The sequence below is a fragment of the Eschrichtius robustus genome, chromosome 3 (genome assembly GCF_028021215.1).
Source record: "Eschrichtius robustus isolate mEscRob2 chromosome 3, mEscRob2.pri, whole genome shotgun sequence".
Lineage (NCBI taxonomy): Eukaryota > Metazoa > Chordata > Mammalia > Artiodactyla > Eschrichtiidae > Eschrichtius > Eschrichtius robustus.
In genome coordinates, this window is record NC_090826.1 from 81,799,501 (window position 1) to 81,818,216 (window position 18,716).

Below are 18,716 nucleotides of genomic sequence, written 5' to 3' on the forward strand. Positions count from 1 at the left end.
TCAATTTCTATTTCATTGATCTATATGTCTATCCTGTTGCCAGTAACACACTGTTTTGATTATTCTATCTTTGTAGTCAGTTTTCAAATTGGGAAATGTGAGTCCTCCAACTCTGTTCTTTTTCAAGATTGTTTTCACTATTTAGGGCTCCTTGTAATCCCATATTAATTTCAGGATCAGCTTTCCCATTTCTGTAAAAGACTGACAGGGTTGATAGGATTAAATCTATACATCATATTAGGTAGTGCTGACCTCTTAACAATATGAAGTCTTCCAATACATGAACATGGGATCTTTCCATTTACTTAAATTTCTTTATACCACTTCACACCTAGTACTAGCTACTAGGATGGCTTTTAATAAAAAAACAGTAAAGAAAAAAGAAAAGAAAAGAACAAGAGCTGTTGAGGATGTGGAGAAATTAATTGGGACCCTTGTACACTGGTGGGAATGTAAAATGGTGCAGCAGCTGTGGAAAATAGTCTGCTGAGTCTCCAAAAAGTTAAACATGAAATTACCATTTGATCCAGCAACTCTGCTTCCAGGTATATACTCAAAAGAAGGGACTCAAACAGATATTTGTATGTTAATGATCACAGCAGTATTATTCATGACAGCCAAAAGGTAGAAACAATCAAAATGACCATAAACAGATGAGTGGATAAACAAAATACATACACATACAATGGAATATTATTCAGCCACAATAAAAACTAAGGAAATTCTGATATTAATGCAATGATACAACAAGGATGAGCCTTGAAAGCATTATGCTAAGCGAAATAAGTCAGACACAAAAGGACAAATATTGGGACTTCCCTGGTGGCGCAGTGGTTAAGAATCCGCCTGCCAATGCAGGGGACACGGGTTCGAGCCCTGGTCCAGGAAGATCCCACATGCCGTGGAGCAACTAAGCCCGTGCGCTACAACTACTGAGCCTGCGTTCTAGAGCCCATGAGCCACAACTACTGAGACCGCGTGCCGCAACTACTGAAGCTCACACGCCTAGAACCAAGAGAAGCTACCACGGTGAGAAGCCTGTGCACCGCAATGAAGAGTAGCCCCTGCTCACGGCAACTACAGAAAGCCCGCGCACAGCAACGGAGACTCAACACCGCCAAAAATAAATACAATTAAATCTTAAAATAAATAAATAAATAAAGCAACATTAAAAAAAAAAAAAAGGACAAATATTGTATGATTCTACTTATATGAGTTACCTGGAAGAGGAAAATTCATAGAGACACAAAGTAGAATGGAGGTTACCAGGGGCAAAAAGGTGGAGTGGGGGGGAAAGGAGAGTTTTTTTTTTTTAATGGGTACAAAGCTTCTGTTTGAGATGATGACAAAGTTCTAGAAATATAGTGGTTATTGTTGCACAACATTATAAATGTACTTAGTGCCACTGAACTGTGAACTTAAATGGTAAATTTTATGTTGTGTCTATTTTACCACAGTAAAGAAAAAATTGCCAAGAAGAAAAAAATTGAGTGAATACGTTAAGTGAATGAAGCCAGATACAAAAGCCTCATACCTTACAATTCCATTTATATGAAATTCTAGAAAAGGCAAAACTACACTGACAGAAAGCAGAAAGGCTGCTGGGATAGAGAGGTGAACTGCAAAGGGACATGAGAGAAATCATGGGGGTGATGGAAATACTCTACATTTTGATTGTGATAGTGATAGTTATACAACTAATATCAAAACATATCAAACCATACATTTTAATTTTAACTTGATGAATTCTATTACATGTAATTTATACCTTAATAAAGTTCATTTAAAAAATCAAAAAGAACGACTTGAGGTGATCTAGCCTTATGTAATCATTTTAGAGAAAAAAAGAAACCCAATCCTTGAGTATCCAAGGTCACAAAGTTAGCAAAACAGGATTAGAATTCAGTTCTGTATATGAAATCTAAAGCTATTTATAGCATATAAAATGACACTACTGGCAGTAGAGGGTGGTGGTGGTGGTTGATTATACTGGTAATTCAACACCTCCTGCTGGAATAGATTTGAAACCCTTAGAGAATTCTGAAGATTTCATGTTGTTATATTGGAAGGCTGTAATCAAGACAATTAGCAATAGATGGTCACTTACTAGCAGTAGTATGCTCACTACTTTGCGAAGAAACTACTCCATTTGTCAAAATTCCGATTAGTAGGATTTTGTATCTTTGGATCTTAAACACATTCTGCCCTCTGAAGCAATATCAAAAGAGACTAACCACTTTTCCATAAGATCACCTCTCAAATACTTTAAAATGACCATACCTGTGATGTTCTTATAAAATCTTCTTTAGTAGAGTCTAAAAATATCCAGGGATTCCACATCTTCCTATACTTGCCATAACACAGTCTGTAAACATTTCATATGAGTTTTGGTATTCAAACCAGATACAACACTACAAATTTTCTACAAGCTACTTAGAACTGAACTGTATTATTATACTTCTAGAAGACTATACTTGGGATAAGGAATGCAGGGAGTCTCATTATATTATTGGTAATTCCTGATCCGCTGTCAATTTCAAGGTTTTGTTACATAAAGCATCACTAAGATATATCTTTAAGTTTTAAACTTCGAGGCAAGGCTATAGATTTACTTCTATGAAATAATCTTTTATTTAGTTTCTTATTCTGAATAGACTGTTTAAATATTTTGAAATCTTGACTCACCATTAACATATTACCTACATTCCTAGGGGCTTCCCTGGTGGCGGAGTGGTTAAGAATCCGTCTGCCAATGCAGGGGACAAGGGTTCAAGCCCTGGTCCAGGAAGATCCCACATGCCATGGAGCAACTAAGCCCGTGCACCATAACTACTGAGCCTGTGCTCTACAGTCCACGAGCCACAACTACTGAGCCCGCGTGTCACAACTACTGAAGCCCGCGCGCCTAGAGCCCGTGCTCCACAACAAGAGAAGACACTGCAATGAGAAGCCCGCGCACCACAAGGAAGAGTAGCCCCTGCTCACTGCAACTAGAGAAAGCCCACGCGCAGCAACGAAGACCCAATGCAGCCAAAATAAATAAAATAAACAAATTTATATATATAAAAAATATTACCTACATTCCTGAAATACTTCATGTAGGAGACAAAGACCTCTGACACCTCTTTACTTCAACATGAACAGCCATTTTGATATAGTTAGTCACCTATAAAGCCACTTAAGTTTACTATTTTCATCTGTATTTCTCTACCTTGTCAAGAATGATATCCTGAGAGACGCTACCAACAACTTGTAAAAAATTTTTGTTTGTTATAGAAACAAAGTTAGTTTGTTATGACTTATGCATAGTAAATTAGCTTTTAGCAAGTAAAAGTTATTTTTCTAATTGTTCACAAACCAGATGTTCCAGGAATTTTTAATGAAGCATCAGCAAGGTCACTGATCCTCTTCTGAGATATCTAACCACTATTACCTAACTGCAGTTGCCAACCTCAAAGCCTTTAGCATCTCTTATTTTCTAAAATCCTTTTTAAAAAATAATATTCCTATGATCATCTTGCAAGTTACTTTAATATCTAATATCACTTTACTTTGAAACTGGAAATTTAACGAAGACTCTGTTACTTCACCTATTTTTGTGCATTACTGCTTTATATGTCTGCTTTACAGTTTATTTCAGTTTAGGAGAATGTCTGCTTAGTGAGAAAAAAAATGGAAGCAAAATCGAAGTAGAGATTTGCTTTCTACTTGTATCATAGCCCCACAATATGGGTCTATCTTGTCCTTTGAATTAGAGTACAAAGATTCTTTTTGTTACACTTAACTATTTTCAAAAGCTTCAGTTCATTCTGGCTGTTTTTGCTTGCCCACTTAGCTTTTCCATTATAAACCAACATTTTTTATCTTTGATACACATCTATAACCAGGTGTTACTATTTGAAAAACTATGCCATAAAACTAATAATTTATGACTCCAATGTATTATATTAAAGACTGTAGCTTATACTAAATGTAAATATAATACTTATCTTTCCCAGCAACAAAATCACATTACACTGATAACTCAGTTCAGCTTAATTCTCAACATGACCCTCCAATTCTGCTTTTCCTATTTTTATGCTTTGATATTATTGACATTTCATACAAAGGCAAAACGAAACATTTGAGTTCCCATCTTTTTAGTACAGTCAGCCCTCCACAGCCACAGCTTCTGCATTTGCAGATTCAACCAACCGTGGATTGAAAATATTCAGGAAAAAAAAATCCAGAAAGTTCCAAAAAGCAAAATTTGAATTTGCCATACACAGACAACTATTTACATAGCATTTACACAGTATTAGATATTATAAGTAACCTAGAGATGATTTAAAGTATATGGGAGACAGCATGAAGCACTAACGTAGTAGAGACTACAGCAACACTGCGTGTGAATATAAATTTTTAAATATTTAACATACAATATAAATGTTTATAATGAAATACTCATTTAGCAAAACAGCAATTCCAAGATTTAAAGGGAAAAAATACATTATCTCAATTTGTTTTACATTGTGCTACTCTTGTATATATGTTCAAAGCTATACTTCAAGAATTTTCATTATAAAAACATATTTACTAAGTGCAAAAAATAAAAAAAAATAAAGCATATGGGAGGATATACGCAGATTAAATGCAAATACTATGCCATTTTACAAAAGGGACTTGAGTATACAAGAATTTTGGTATCCTCAGGGGTCCTGGAACCAGTCCCCCACAGATAACAAGGGATGAATGTATTCTCTTACCACTCTGCTATTCATTTTTTGTAACCATATTCAATTAACATAACAGGAAAAATTTTATGTTATGCTTTTTTTCAATTACCAATTTCTTTTTGCTTTTAGTTTTCTGATTTTCATACTCAGATGATAATGTTGTTTCTCAGTTTCTTAGTGACATCCAACCTTGAAGTCATTCTATTTGCCTTTCAGACCTATATAGAATTCTAGGTTTACCACAACTTTTTCCGCCTATTCCTGTTACAATCCAACTCCTACTTGAAAACAGAAAACTGAAACAAGAAATAATATCTTTTCAAAGATAAACAGCTGGCTTTTCTTTTTAACTCTCATATTCTTGATTAATATCACACTTGTCTGAATTTGCCAATGGAAAATAATATCTAAGTTACAAAAGATACCTGAGGATAGCTGTACAATCAGAAGCTGTTTAGTACTCGAAGTTACTTAACATAATATTTTAAAAGTCCATTTTTTTATTTTCACAACTTCTCTCTTCTTGAAAAAAATGTAAGCATATAACTGAACCCATAATTTAATGTCTTGATGTAAGAAGACTATAGTATTTTGTAAGATATAAGTCACCATATTATCAAAGATTTAAATGAGATAGTTACATATTTTCTACATGTTGGGTAGTATCTCATGTACACAATTAACAAAAACTATCAGAAGATTTAGTAATTACCCATGGAAAAATACCTTTTATAAATAAACAGATTTCTAAAACCTAAAAAGCAGGTCTGACATACATCACTTATTTGCTGTGACTTAAGATATAATGTAAGGAAAGAAAACATTACCTAATTCTAACAAAACTGTGTAGACAGAAAAAAAAAAAATGTTAGAACAAGGAGTCTTTAGGCCACAATAAGACCTCTAAATATTACAGAACTTAAAATTGATTAATTTAAGAATTCAATTAAAGTAGAAAACAAAATTGTTTAAAACAAGAGCACAGAAGTTGTGCTTAAAAAAAAAAAAAGTTTAAAGGAAGGGGATGAGAAAGGTGAGCAAAACCACTACCAGACTCCTTACCCATTGCTGTTGGTGCTGGAGCTTCCTGATGGTATTTTCAGCTTGCTCCAGTTTAGCACTGGCCTCATCACTCTGCTGTTTGATGTTGGCCAACTCCCGTTTTATGAGGTAGTTTTCCTCAGCCTCCTGGGCTCTTGTCACTTGTCCCTTAGGACATAATTTTTGTGTGTGTAAAGCAATTTAGGATAGATTCAAGAAAGACTGCCTTTGTGAGGTTTAGTTACTTACTTTGACATGTTAAAAAAAAAAAAAAAAAAAGATCACCTCAGAGAACAGAACAGCCTAAGTAATTATTAGCCAGCAGCTCATTATTGCTCCAGCAAATTTTGGGAAACTAAATGAAAAATTCATCTGATAATCTTAAGAACAATTCTTCTTTCAGTCAATAAAAATTCAATTCATGCAATATTATTGTACATGCAGGACCAATGTTTTCAATGAATAGTGGTTAATTTCGCAGAATCCACTGATTGCCATTTTGGAATAAATTTTAAAATAAGGTTAGCTCTAAAACGTGCAAAAGATGGGTTTATTTTAATAAAGATAACACACTATTACCAAAAATTAAGTTTACACCCATAGATACCACCCCAAAAATTATTTCTAGAAAAATGCATGTAAAATTGCGTGCATTAAAATATGAATTTCTAGGTTTAGGACTTTCCTTAGATGTTAGAGAAAATGCTTAAAAAAAAAAAAAAACTATACCTGTATCAATCTATCTGCCAAGGAAGCACTTTCCTACAAAAGGAAAAATTCAGATAGAAATATAAGAGAAGGAAATAAAATAAAGGTGATAAAATTAGGAATAAGAAGAAACAACGCATACCCAAATTCCACCTACTTTTCATTGTAATTAAGATGGACATTTAGATTTTAAAACTATTTTTTATTGTATGTGTTTCTATTCTTAAAAAAGAATGTATCAAAATAAGGATAAACTGCAGAAAATCATGTGCTTCTAGAAGAGACCAAACACAAATTCCAAGAGGGTTTTCATTATTTGGGACAAGCTAATATCTTCTTTTTAAAGCATACTTTAAGTATTTTTAGCATCAGCCGTATTGTCAAATCATTTATATGAAAGGGAGAAGGAATTTGAGTAAGCAATTCCACTTATAAAGTGTGACAGCAATTTGTGCAACAGCAACTTCCAAAGAAGCAAAGCAAGGAAAATATGACAAATGAAATTAATGAGCTCAACCATAATAAACTCTAGCAATAACTGAGTAAGTAAACATTTCAGTTACAGAGTTTAATTGGTATCTAAGTATTTACAGAATTCTAAGTGCTAAAGAACACACCTAGGCCATCTAGGCCAGTAAAAAGGTACTTAATTTTCTAGAAGGAAAATCCAAACTTAACTCTTTCAGACAGCACCTTTATTATTCTCAAGGTTCGATGAAATAAAAATGCTTTCTCTGTGAAAATGTCTTACTGCAAAGATAAAAGACCACCTAGGAAGATGTACATTTTACTATAAACTGAGTGTTTAGTGGAAAAAATATATATTGATAAAATCAAAATGACTTAGAAACAATTAAGCTCAACCTTTTTGCAGTTACCAAAAAAGCAGAATTACCTTCAAACCAGCTCTAATAAGATGAAAGAAATATATCCTTAATATAATGTACCTGCAATTATTATATAACAAAAATATACATGTAACAAAGACCCTGTCCTTGTGCCATGCTATTTAATATGAAACCATCAATACTTTCAAACAAAAGACAAATATGCAAATAATCTATATCTTCACTCATTTCATTCCTAAATATTGACCTGTAGACTTTCAGGGAAGATTTTAAGATACTTGGCAATATCATGAGGACTATTTTTTAAACTACTAATTTTCATCTTTGGTAAAAAGAAAAAAAAAACAAAAACAAAAAAAACTAAAAGAGTTTGTGAATTCGGATGTTTTTCCTTTAATAAACCAAAACTCTTAGGCTATACTTTTATTACTTAATACATTCTTATAGCAACAGGAACAAGACTATGAAAGACATTACATCAAAAGCACAATAAGAAAAATAATGCAAAATTGACACATTTACCCAGTTATTTTATATGAAACAGAGAGGAAGAGGTAACAAGCGGTATCAAAATAATTCTAAAAACCAAAAGTTTAGTCACAATTCCTGTGTTGAAAATCAACAAACATCATGGTGAATTTTTATATGAGAAATCAGTCAATCATTTTGACTAAACTTAAAGCAATCCTAGGCCTTAAAGAAATCACTGCCACATTTAACATATGGCTCGACAGGGCAACATTTGAAATTCATCTTTAAAATACTATACAGAATGGATTCTCAATTAGGTTACCCCTAAAGAACATACTTTTTAGAGATTATGTAACAAAAACAAATGACATCAATATGTTACTCTAATAATAACCTCAGTTTGAAACTTTAACCTTAGAGTTCAAGGACTACTAATGATCAATTTTTATTGACAAGTTATTTAGTTAAGTAGTAAGCTATGCAAGCTAAGAAGTCAATACCACAACTTCAGAGACATGTGCCAGATTTCTTGAGCCTTTATTTAAAATAGAAAAATTATTGTGCATTCAACGGAAGTTTACATAAGTAGCAATTTACTTACTTTTTCTAATGTTTCAATGCGCTGTTTTAATAGTCTATTTTCTGTGCGTAACCTCTGCAGAAAAAGAAAACAAACAAACAAAGGTTTGCTTGCAAACATTCCTGAGAAGGAAAAATGATACCTAAATCATAGTCGATAAAATGTACCACCTTTTATAAATAGGAAAGAGTCCAAGAAATGGCTACATTATCATCTGTGAAATTCTTAAAGGCTCAGAGTAAGAAATGCATGGCAAAGGAAATGACCACATTCATCATTCCAGCTGTGACTGAATTTTAAATATAAGCTAGAATACATACAAAATAACCCCTTTCTTTTCTGTACCTAGCATAATGACTCATAATCAGTATTTTCTTTTTCTTTTTTCCTGGCTGTGCCTCACCACTTGCACGATCTTAGTTCCCCCACCAGGGATTGAACCCGAGCCCTCAGCAGTGAAAGCGCAGAGTCCTAACCACTGGACCGCCAGGGAATTCCCAGTATTTTCTTATATGTCTTAATATCCCTATTAGATAGAAAAGATTCTAACTCATTTATCTCCTACAAAGACTACACAAATAATATTCAAATGTGTATCAAATAAACAAGTAAGAAATCTGAAAAATGCATGTTCATAGGATAAATATCAAATTGTCAGTTTAGAACTAGATCAGCCTCCATTTATAATGTGTTGTATATGCCAAGTTGCAAAGTTCCATTATGAAAATATGAAGAATGAGTTGTTTTCATCGAATGAATTATTTATCATGAGTTGTTTTCAACTTAAGAAAATTACTAGCATTTTCTTATAGTTAAAAGAGTAAAACCAGATTAAAAAAAAAAAAACACTTCACCTAATTGCTCAATGCCCAACTCCCAAAACCCTGTCAAATTACTGCTATTAAGTATTAAATCTAAAACACCCTACATTATAAACTGGTACAGCCACTATGGAAAACAGTATGGAGGTTCTCAAAAAAACTAAAAATTGAGTTGCCATATGATCTAGCAATCCCACTCCTGGGCATATATCAAGACAAAACTATGATTTGAAAAGATACACACACCCTTGTGTTCATAGCAGCACTATTTACAAGAGCCAAGACATGGAAACAACCTAGATGTCCATCGATAGATGAATGGATAAAGAAGATGTGATACACACACACACACACACACACACACACACACACACACACACACAAAATGGAATACTACTCAGTCATAAAAAGAGAATGAAATAATGCCATCTGCAGCAACACAGATGGACCTAGAGATTATCAGACTAAGCAAAGTAAGTAAGAAAGAGAAAGACAAATACCATGATATCACTTATATGTGGAATCTAAAATATGACACAAATGAACATATCTACGAAACAGAAACAGACTCACAGACATAGAGAACAGACTTGTAGTTGCCAAGGGGGAAAGTGGGGTTGGGGAAGGGATGGATTGGGAGTTTGGGATTAGCAGATGCAAACTACTATATATAGGATGGATAAACAACAAGGTCCTACTGTATAGCACAGGGAACTATAGTTATATCCTGTGACAACATAATGGAAAATAATATGAAAAAACAAAACACTCTACAGTAAAAAATCATCTCCTTTTTGTATAGTTCACCAATATAAGTTATCCCTTCATTTTGCCATCATTATAATTTCAAACTCCCTCTTAACTTTTTGTACCAATTTGCTCTAGAGTGCAATCTAGCCTTCTTCCAACCCTGCCTTCCTCTAAATTCCTGCTAAAAATGTCTTCCTCAGAAAATTCTTCTATTAATTCCATCTATTATTTTACCAGTAAAGACTAAAATATAGTTTATATAACATATAAAATCTCAGAACAAAGCAAATAACAGACTATGAATTATTGTTGTCTTATTAAGTGGACCACAAATTGGAACAAATAAATCTTATTTATTACAAAGATAGTTTGCAAATTAAATATTTTTGCTGTATTCACTAGAATATATTTGGATGATTTGAAATAGATATTACTTTATGTGTGATCTCAAGCTACAAAACAGTTTGAGGAAAAGAAAATATTTCTCATTTCTTGGCTGCTCACATTATGTATAGCATAATGGTCTACACAAATAAGCAATTATTAAATGCTCTTAAAGTCTGGAAAGCCAAAGAAATAAATGTGATTCTCAAAATATTCTCAACATATTTCATGAAAAAAAAAGTAGCATTTTGTTTTTCTTAAAGACTTAGGAAGTTAAGTTCAACCAGACAATTGAGTGAATAAAGTTAATATTTCAATAGAAATAATGCTTAAAATTTAAAACTAAAAACATTCACTTGGATTTCCCTCCCCACCCCCTTCAAATCTTCTGAAATTTTGCTATAAAAACCTGAATTCATTTTCCCCCCAAACACCTACACAAATGTCTTAATACCACTTTTTAAATAAATCATCAATTCCTCATTTGTGTGATACTCACTTCATGATGAGTTGAAAAATATAATAGACTTTATCAGTTATTAAAGACTGTTTCAGGGTTACCTTCACAGTATTTTGGTAATTAGAGCTTTGTAATCTCTTTTAACATCTGGTATAGGTAATTTCCCCCCTTCTTATATTGTGTTTTTTATCCTCCTCAAACCTTAACTACTAGTAGACTAGTAGTTTAGAGACTAGGTTGTTTTTTTTTTTTTTTTAACGTAGATTTTTAAATTTTATTTATTTATTTTTGGCTGCGTTGGTCTTCATTGCTGCGCGCGGGCTTTCTCTAGTTGTGGCGAGCGGGGGCTACTCTTCGTTGCCGTGCACGGGCTTCTCATTGCGGTGGCTTCTCTTGTCGTAGAGCACGGGCTCTAGGCGAGTGAGCTTCCATAGTTGTGGCATGTGGGCTCAGCAGTTGTGGCTCCCGGGCTCTAGAGCGCAGGCTCAGTAGTTGTGGTGCACGGGCTTAGCTGCTCCGCGACATGTGGGATCTTCCTGGACCTGGATCAAACCCACATCCCCTGCATTGGCAGGCAGATTCTTAACCACTGCGCCATCAGGGAAGTCCAAGACTAGGTTTTGAAATGAGGTAGGTTTAGGTTCAAATCCTCACTCTACAATTAACACCTGTGGATGTCATTCAGTGCCCTGGAATCTCCATTTCCTCAACTAGAAAATTACACTAATAAAACCTACAATGATGCTGGAAGAATTCAACGAGATAGCACACTGCCTAATAAACACCAAATACTTGGTTAATGATAAGCATTGCTCATAATATTTTTAAAGTTAGCGCATGAATATAATTTTATTACTTTTGTCTACTTTTTAAAATAATTATTCTTTAGATTGTTTTTATACAACACGTAGTTATTTTTGTCTCTCCCCTTTATTCATCCTTTAAAAACACCCTTTGCAAAGTTTGTCGGTGCTTGTTAGGTTTTACGCTATTTTTCATTTAGGCTATTCTTAAATATGCTTTTTTAAAAAATTAGTTAATTAATTAAATTTTGGCTGCATTGGGCCTTCATTGCTGTGGGAGGGCTTTTCTCTCTAGTTGTGGTGAGTAGGGGCTACTCTTCACTGTGGTGCGTGGGCTTCTCATTGGGGTGGCTTCTCTTGTTGTAGAGCATGGGCTCTAGGCACACGGGCTTCAGTAGTTGTGGCACACAGGCTCAGTAGTTGTGGCTCGCAGGCTCTAGAACGCAGGCTCAGTAGTTGTGGTGCGTGGGCTTCGTTGCTCTGCAGCATGTGGGATTTTCCTGGACCAGGGCTTGAACCCGTGTCCCCTGCATTGGCAGGTGGATTCTTAACCACTGTGCCACCAGGTAAGTCCCAAATATGCTTTTATCTTTATTTCAAATGGAATTTCTTTTTTCCAAGATACTTTTGAAATGTTTATTGCTGCTATATAGGAAAGTTAATGACTAAAATCTACCACTTGACTGATTTCTCATTAATTTTGAGTATCCTTACTTTTAATCACATTTCCTAGAACTAATTAAAAAGGTGTTTTCTAAACTTTAAAGTGAAAACCACAAAGAGAAAGAGCAACAGACACATACACTTAAAAAGAGAGACTTTTTTGACCTACCAAATTAGAAAAGAAAATGAGACTAAGAGTGAGAGCAAGAATGAAATACCTAATGTACACAAGGTATTAGTGAAATGGAAACGCTGCCAAGAACATATCCTGGAAATATTCTTTAGGAAATTTACTTAGTACATACTGAATGTCTTAAAAATACTAATACCCTATAATTCAGTAATTCTACTTTTTACAACTGACTATAGAAATAGAAGGTACCACAAAACTTTATATACAAAGATGTTAACACAAGCATTATTTTTTAATGATGAAAAACGAAACACAACCTAAATATGCCAAAATAGGGGAATCTCAGTTTTAAACAAACCACTCTGTTCTTTCCAGCTTACTCATTTTATGAAGTAACCCAAACTCAATAATCCTCCTTCTCGTTGGGATAATCCATGGATCCTACCAACTTTTCACTGTCCCTCACTGCCTGATATCCTCTCTTCCCAAACAAAGTTTAATTTCCAATCATTGCAGACTTTCCCTTGCTTTTATCCCCCCTTTCCCTTTTCTTTAGTAGTGAGCATACTTGCCTGGGAAACCACTACTCTGGGTCAACACACCGACAACTCTTGAGTCTGCACCTCAGCCAGTAAATATGACCAAAGAAAAATAAAACCGTAAAGTTTATTTCAATTAACAATCACTAAATTCAGTTGGACTCTTAATGCATCCTAGCAATAACGTGTTTCCTTAGTCCATTCCTTCTCCCACCTTCTTAGATCACTATTTCATACTTTCTCCTCTTTCTTCAAACCAGCAACCCTCCACCCTACTGTCACTCTCAGATGATAATCCTGTTTCTGATTTCAGTGAAAAAATTGAAGCAATCACAATAGAACTTCACAACATCCTACAACCAACATCTTACCTACATTTTTGCCCATATATTTTACATTCTCTCTTGTTCTTTTTTTAAATAAATTTATTTATTTATTTATTTTTGGCTGCATTGGGTCTTCGTTGCTGCACGCAGGCTCTTGCTAGTTGCAGTGTGCTCATAAGATGTGGTTGTTTTGGTGTTGATTCTTTTTTTGAGCTGGGGCTACTCTTCATTGCACTGCACAGGCTTCTCACTGCGGTGGCTTGTCTTGTCGTGGAGCATGGGCTCTAGGTGCGTGGGCTTCAGTAGTTGTGGCACGTGGGTTTCAGTAGTTGTGGCTCACTGGCTCTAGAGAGCAGGCTCAGTAGTTGTGGTGCATGGGCTTAGTTGCTCCATGGCATATGGGATCTTCCCAGACCAGGGCTCGAACCCGTGTTCCCTGCATTGGCAGGCGGATTCTTAACCACTGTGCCACCTGGGAAGTCCCCTTTCTTTAGCATTTGACACAGTAAATGGCTCTCTCTTTCTGAAACACTCTTTTCTCTTGGCTTCTAGGACATCATATTTCCCTGGTGTTCTCCTACTTTGCTGATTAGTTCTTGGTCTTCCTAACTTTTAAATGTTGGCTTACTCTCAGGCTTAATTCTCGTACTCTGCTGTTTAATCTACATCCATTCCCCAGGTAACCTCATCTACTCTCATGGCTTTTAATATGATCATATCAATAACTGTCAAATTTTTATTTCCAGCTTGTCCTCTCTTAACTCCAACTTTAAATACAGTTAAGTACCCTACATACGAACCTTCAAGTTGTGAACTTTCAAAGATTTGAACGTGTGTTCTTAAAACTGCACCTTGCCCTCCGTCTCCTATTGCTGACAATCCTTCAGCTCTACCATCTTCCACCTCCTCTCCCTCTTCCAGTCAGTAATTCGAAGCCAGCCCCTGTATGCTAGCTGTGGTACTGTAGTACTGTACTTTTCAAGGTACAGTACTATAAGATTAAAAATGTTTATTTTTTTGTGTTTGTTTTTTTATGTATCATTTGTGTGAAAAGCATTATAAACCTATTACAGCACAGTACTATATAGCCGACTGTGTTAGTTGGGTACCTAGGCTAACTCTGTTGGACTTTACAAACAAACTGAACTTACAAACGCGCTCCCTGAACAGAACTCGTTCATACACAGGGGACTTACTGTATTTCGAGGAGCTACTTGAACAGGTCCTGGGTATCTCATACTTAATATAACCAAAACTGGGGCTCTTGGTATTCCTCCTGTAGACTTTCCCATTGCAGGTACTGGGAACTGCATTTTTCTAACTGCTCAGGCCAAAGTCCTTGATTCCTGTCTCTCTGACACCTCCACAATCAGCTATACCTTTAAAACCTATTCAGAATCCAATCATTTCATAACACTTCAGTCCAAGCGCCACCACCACCCCTTGCCTGCATTACTTCACCAGCTTTCTACTTAATATCCCTGCTTCTGCTCTCACCCCTGCAATATACTCTCAACACAGCAGCCAGAAGATGCACTGAAAACTTAAGTCAGATCTTGTCCTTCTCTACTGAAAACCCCAGTGGCTCACCAGAGTAAAAGCTAAAGTCTTCACATGTTCAGCAACTCCCTACATTATCTGCAGTGTGCAACACCTTACCTCCTTTCACTTCCCTCATCTTCATGTCGTCCCATCACTACTCCTCATCAGCACGCTCCTGACCAGACCCTGCTCTCCTTATATATCCAGCTCCCTCACTTCTTTCAGGTCTTTATTCAAAGGTAACCTGGTCAACTTCTCTAAACTTTTAATCCGAACACTATCATTTTATTTTCCCTTCCCTAAGATATATTTTTCCTCTGTTTAACACTTATCACAATCTAAAACACTGTACATTTTACTTATTGTCTGATTTCCATACTAGAATGTAAGTACCACAAGGGCAGGAATTGGTCTGTCTCATAAACACATCTCAAGTGCCTAGAACAGTGTTTGGGCATGTAGCAGGCACTGTAAATATCTGTTAAATGAATGACTTCTTAAATAAATTATGCTATTATATCCCCATTGGATTTTATTAAGTAGCTATTCATTTTTGTTTGCTATTCATTTTTTAATGAAAAGTTTGTAATGCCACAAAAAATGTGCATCCAAATCCTTCCTACATCACAATACGTTAAAGTTTCTCTTGCAAAGTGGTAGTGTGTATACACTGAAGAACATGTATGGGTCTCAGACTAACCCAAATCAGAGTTCAAACTCTTGACTTCTACCACTTTTTGTCAGTATGATCACTAGCTTATTATTTGAGCTTTCTGAACCTTAGTTTCTTCATAGAAAGATAAACAACCCTTTCATAAGGTTATTGGAAGAATAAAAGGAGATAATGTATGTAAATTATCCTTCATATATTAAGTGTTGAATAAATGTGTCAGTACTAGTACTTTATATTGATTGTTCAATATAATTCCTGGATGACTTAGATAATACTGGTCATGTTTTCTTTTTTTATGTTAGGCCGTGAAAACACAGATGTTTTTATATTACGCTCTAGTTTTCAGCATATCTGGAATATTCCATAATTTTTGAAATAAGAAAAAATATCCAAATTCTGACTAAAAACCAGTCAGAATTTCTAACTCCTCTTCACAGGGCTTAAATCTCTATACCTCAAAACACAAATTTAAACATAAATTCATATGTCTATCTTAAATAGAGTAGGGGATAAAGGCTCTTCTTTTTTAAAGATCTGTGGTTTATCCCAACATAAGCTAGAATTTTAATATTTCTTACCTCTTCCCCCTCAGGTGGAACATCAAGAGATTGGAAGAAGATACTGACAAAGGTGTTTCTATTAACAGAAAATCTCGCACAGTAAAATGTAAGATCTACCGTATAAAATCGTTATTATCAAAATCTTCCTGTAACACCTCAGAGAAGGAATGGAAAATACTTGAAAGTCACCATCTTGATCAGGGAGCTGACAGATATAATTCTTAGCGCAAAGGTCACTGACCCGAAGGTCAAACCTTAAACACATGTCACAGCATCAAAGGCTGATTTTTTACTTCTATATCAAAACATCACATAATTATGATCATACTATTTGTGTAAAGAACAGTGTAGGATTATCTCCCTGAAGGCTTTTGAAGAGAACCAAGGCAAGAAAGTACTAGTTTAACAGAATTCATTCCCTTGTAAAAGGGACTTTGGGGGAGGGGAAGGGAATGTGAATAAGGAAGTGACATTTCCCAATGAAGAGAGAGGCTCCATGATACATGGCTAATTAATTGTAAATAAGGTGGTCTTCTGGTTGCGAATGAGATGAATTGCCAGGTCCAACTAAAAAATCAGACATATGCAAACATGAAGTTAAAAAAGTACAGTTACACAAAAATTGTTTTGGCTTTGCCCTTCAGAGGGCAGGAGGAATGAAGAAAGGAATGAAAATGGTACAAGAGTAAAAAACGAACTATGTGGAAACAAGATTTTATAAAAGGAACTGTCTCTGAGATCAGCGTATTTATTTATCCAATGCACTCCACTAACTTTTTAAACATTTTTCCCCCAGATTCTTCTCTATAAACAACTTTGTGCCATCTGTTTTTGCCTAAAACATACTCGAAAGTATTTTATGAGGTATATGAACTATAACTTTCCCCAAAAATCAAAATTTGAAAAAAACTGCAAATATAGGCTAATGTCTGCTAGATCTTTTTGAAAAGGCCTTTTGCTATTCCTACATTCATGTGACTTAATTTTAAAAAAACTTCTTCAAGAGCAAGGATTGTTCATAGAACTGCTAATTTATTTTTTATTTTTTTGCAACTACAAGCATGATGAAATGAACAGGATGGCTTCCCCATCCTCAGATTCTTGATTTGCAGTTCCAAATATTCGTGGTATGCAATAACCCATACTCTCTCCCCACTCATCAGGATGGTATACTTTTTACTTTCAGTAGGTTGAAGTGAAGGGTATGGATTTAATATTATCCTTACTCATGGAACCTAAAAGAAAAGCAAATGGTAGAGCAGCAGGTGGGTGACAGAACAAAAAAAAAAAAGAGGGAAAAACATCCACAGGGATCTTTTCCTTCTCTCCTCCTCTCTCTCTCTGAAAAATGTATAAGTATCTATTTCCAACAGATAGTGAGTAGGTGATAGAAACGGAAATAAAACATCTATAAAAGGGAGACAGAGTTGATGAGGGAAGAGACTGTCTCCCAGGAGGCTTCTGAGCAGGATTATGGTAAGAAAGAGTAGTAATTTAACAGAACCCATTCCCTAGTAAAAAGGCATGTGGGGTGTGAGTAATGAAGTGTTATTTTATAGCAAGGCTAAATTAATACATGGCTAGGGAACTGTAAATAAGATGTTCATCGAATGTCTTGCCAGGTTGAAGTAAAAAATCAGACACATCCAAATATACAGTTTTTTTTTAAAGTGGAGTCATTCAATAGATTTGTTTTGTTTTTGTTTCTTTTTTTTTTTTTTTTTCAGGCAGTTGGGGGGAAAATAAAAGGTAAGGAATTTGATCAGCCAGTCACTGAGTTCCTTCACTAACTCATGCTTCTATTCATTATCTCCATCCTGAAATATCAGCATAAACGCCAATTCAATTTTCCTTAACACCCAGCTCACACAATGTCAAAGATCCTCAACAATTTCTGGCCTACAGGGATACAAACAAGAATTTTAAGGTACACGTGGGAATTTACATGTCCTTCAAATTGAAAATCTACCTGTTTCTCTGAACAGTAATTCAGAAATAATCTTTGGTTAGCAATGAGAAAATTTAATTAGTCAAAACTTTCTGCATCTCTAAGGCAGCCATAATTAGTTCTAATGCAATGATCTACTCTATTTGGTCTCCTTTATACTATACTGCTGTTAGTCTCAGCATGTTACAGATTATCTTCTCTATAACTTTTTAAAACATGCTTAAATGAAATGATAATTATCTTCCCCAAAGAAGTATTTTCTCCTGATGACCCACCAATAAATCCAGAAAAAGGGAGAAGCTGCTTTCTTTCACACTAGAACAAAAACCACTTCAGTCACATTATTCTGGTTTCTGAAATGTCTGTTTTTAACTATAATCGAGTGGGATGGTAAATTTATCAATAAATAAATACAAACATCATTGCTAAATTTACGACAGGTAATAAATATATCAACATAACATCTATTGCCAAATAACTGACTTTAATGAATTTATGTTCAGTACTTTTAAAAGTCCTAAGATGCTTACTTTAATTTCAACTTGTTCTTCCATTTCTTTAGTTTTTATTGTAGTATATTCCTTTTCAAGCCTGAGAAAGAAAAAAAAAAAAAAGTTAAAGGTATGCTTTCATTCCAAACTAGTTACGGAAATTAGAAAATTTAAAACCATATATTAACACAAAATACAATTTTGCTATGTTCCCCCAACTTATGACTTGAGATACTTGAAATCAGAAAAATCATCTCAAT

General features: G+C 34.8%; 1 protein-coding gene across 6 annotated transcripts in view; it reads right to left on the reverse strand.

Moving 5' to 3' along the window:
• Positions 1–18,716, reverse strand: part of EVI5 (ecotropic viral integration site 5) — a 221,630-nt gene that overhangs the window by 96,505 nt on the left and 106,409 nt on the right. For 4 of the 6 annotated variants that reach the window (XM_068540314.1, XM_068540310.1, XM_068540312.1 and 1 more), the window contains 4 exons: positions 18,496–18,556; positions 8,385–8,438; positions 6,486–6,518; positions 5,778–5,924 (listed from right to left, as the gene is read on the reverse strand). In XM_068540314.1, the coding sequence (XP_068396415.1) occupies positions 5,778–5,924; positions 6,486–6,518; positions 8,385–8,438; positions 18,496–18,556 (295 nt within the window). The remainder of the gene's footprint in view (positions 1–5,777; positions 5,925–6,485; positions 6,519–8,384; positions 8,439–18,495; positions 18,557–18,716) is intronic. The other 2 variants (XM_068540311.1, XM_068540313.1) reach the window with 2 other exon arrangements.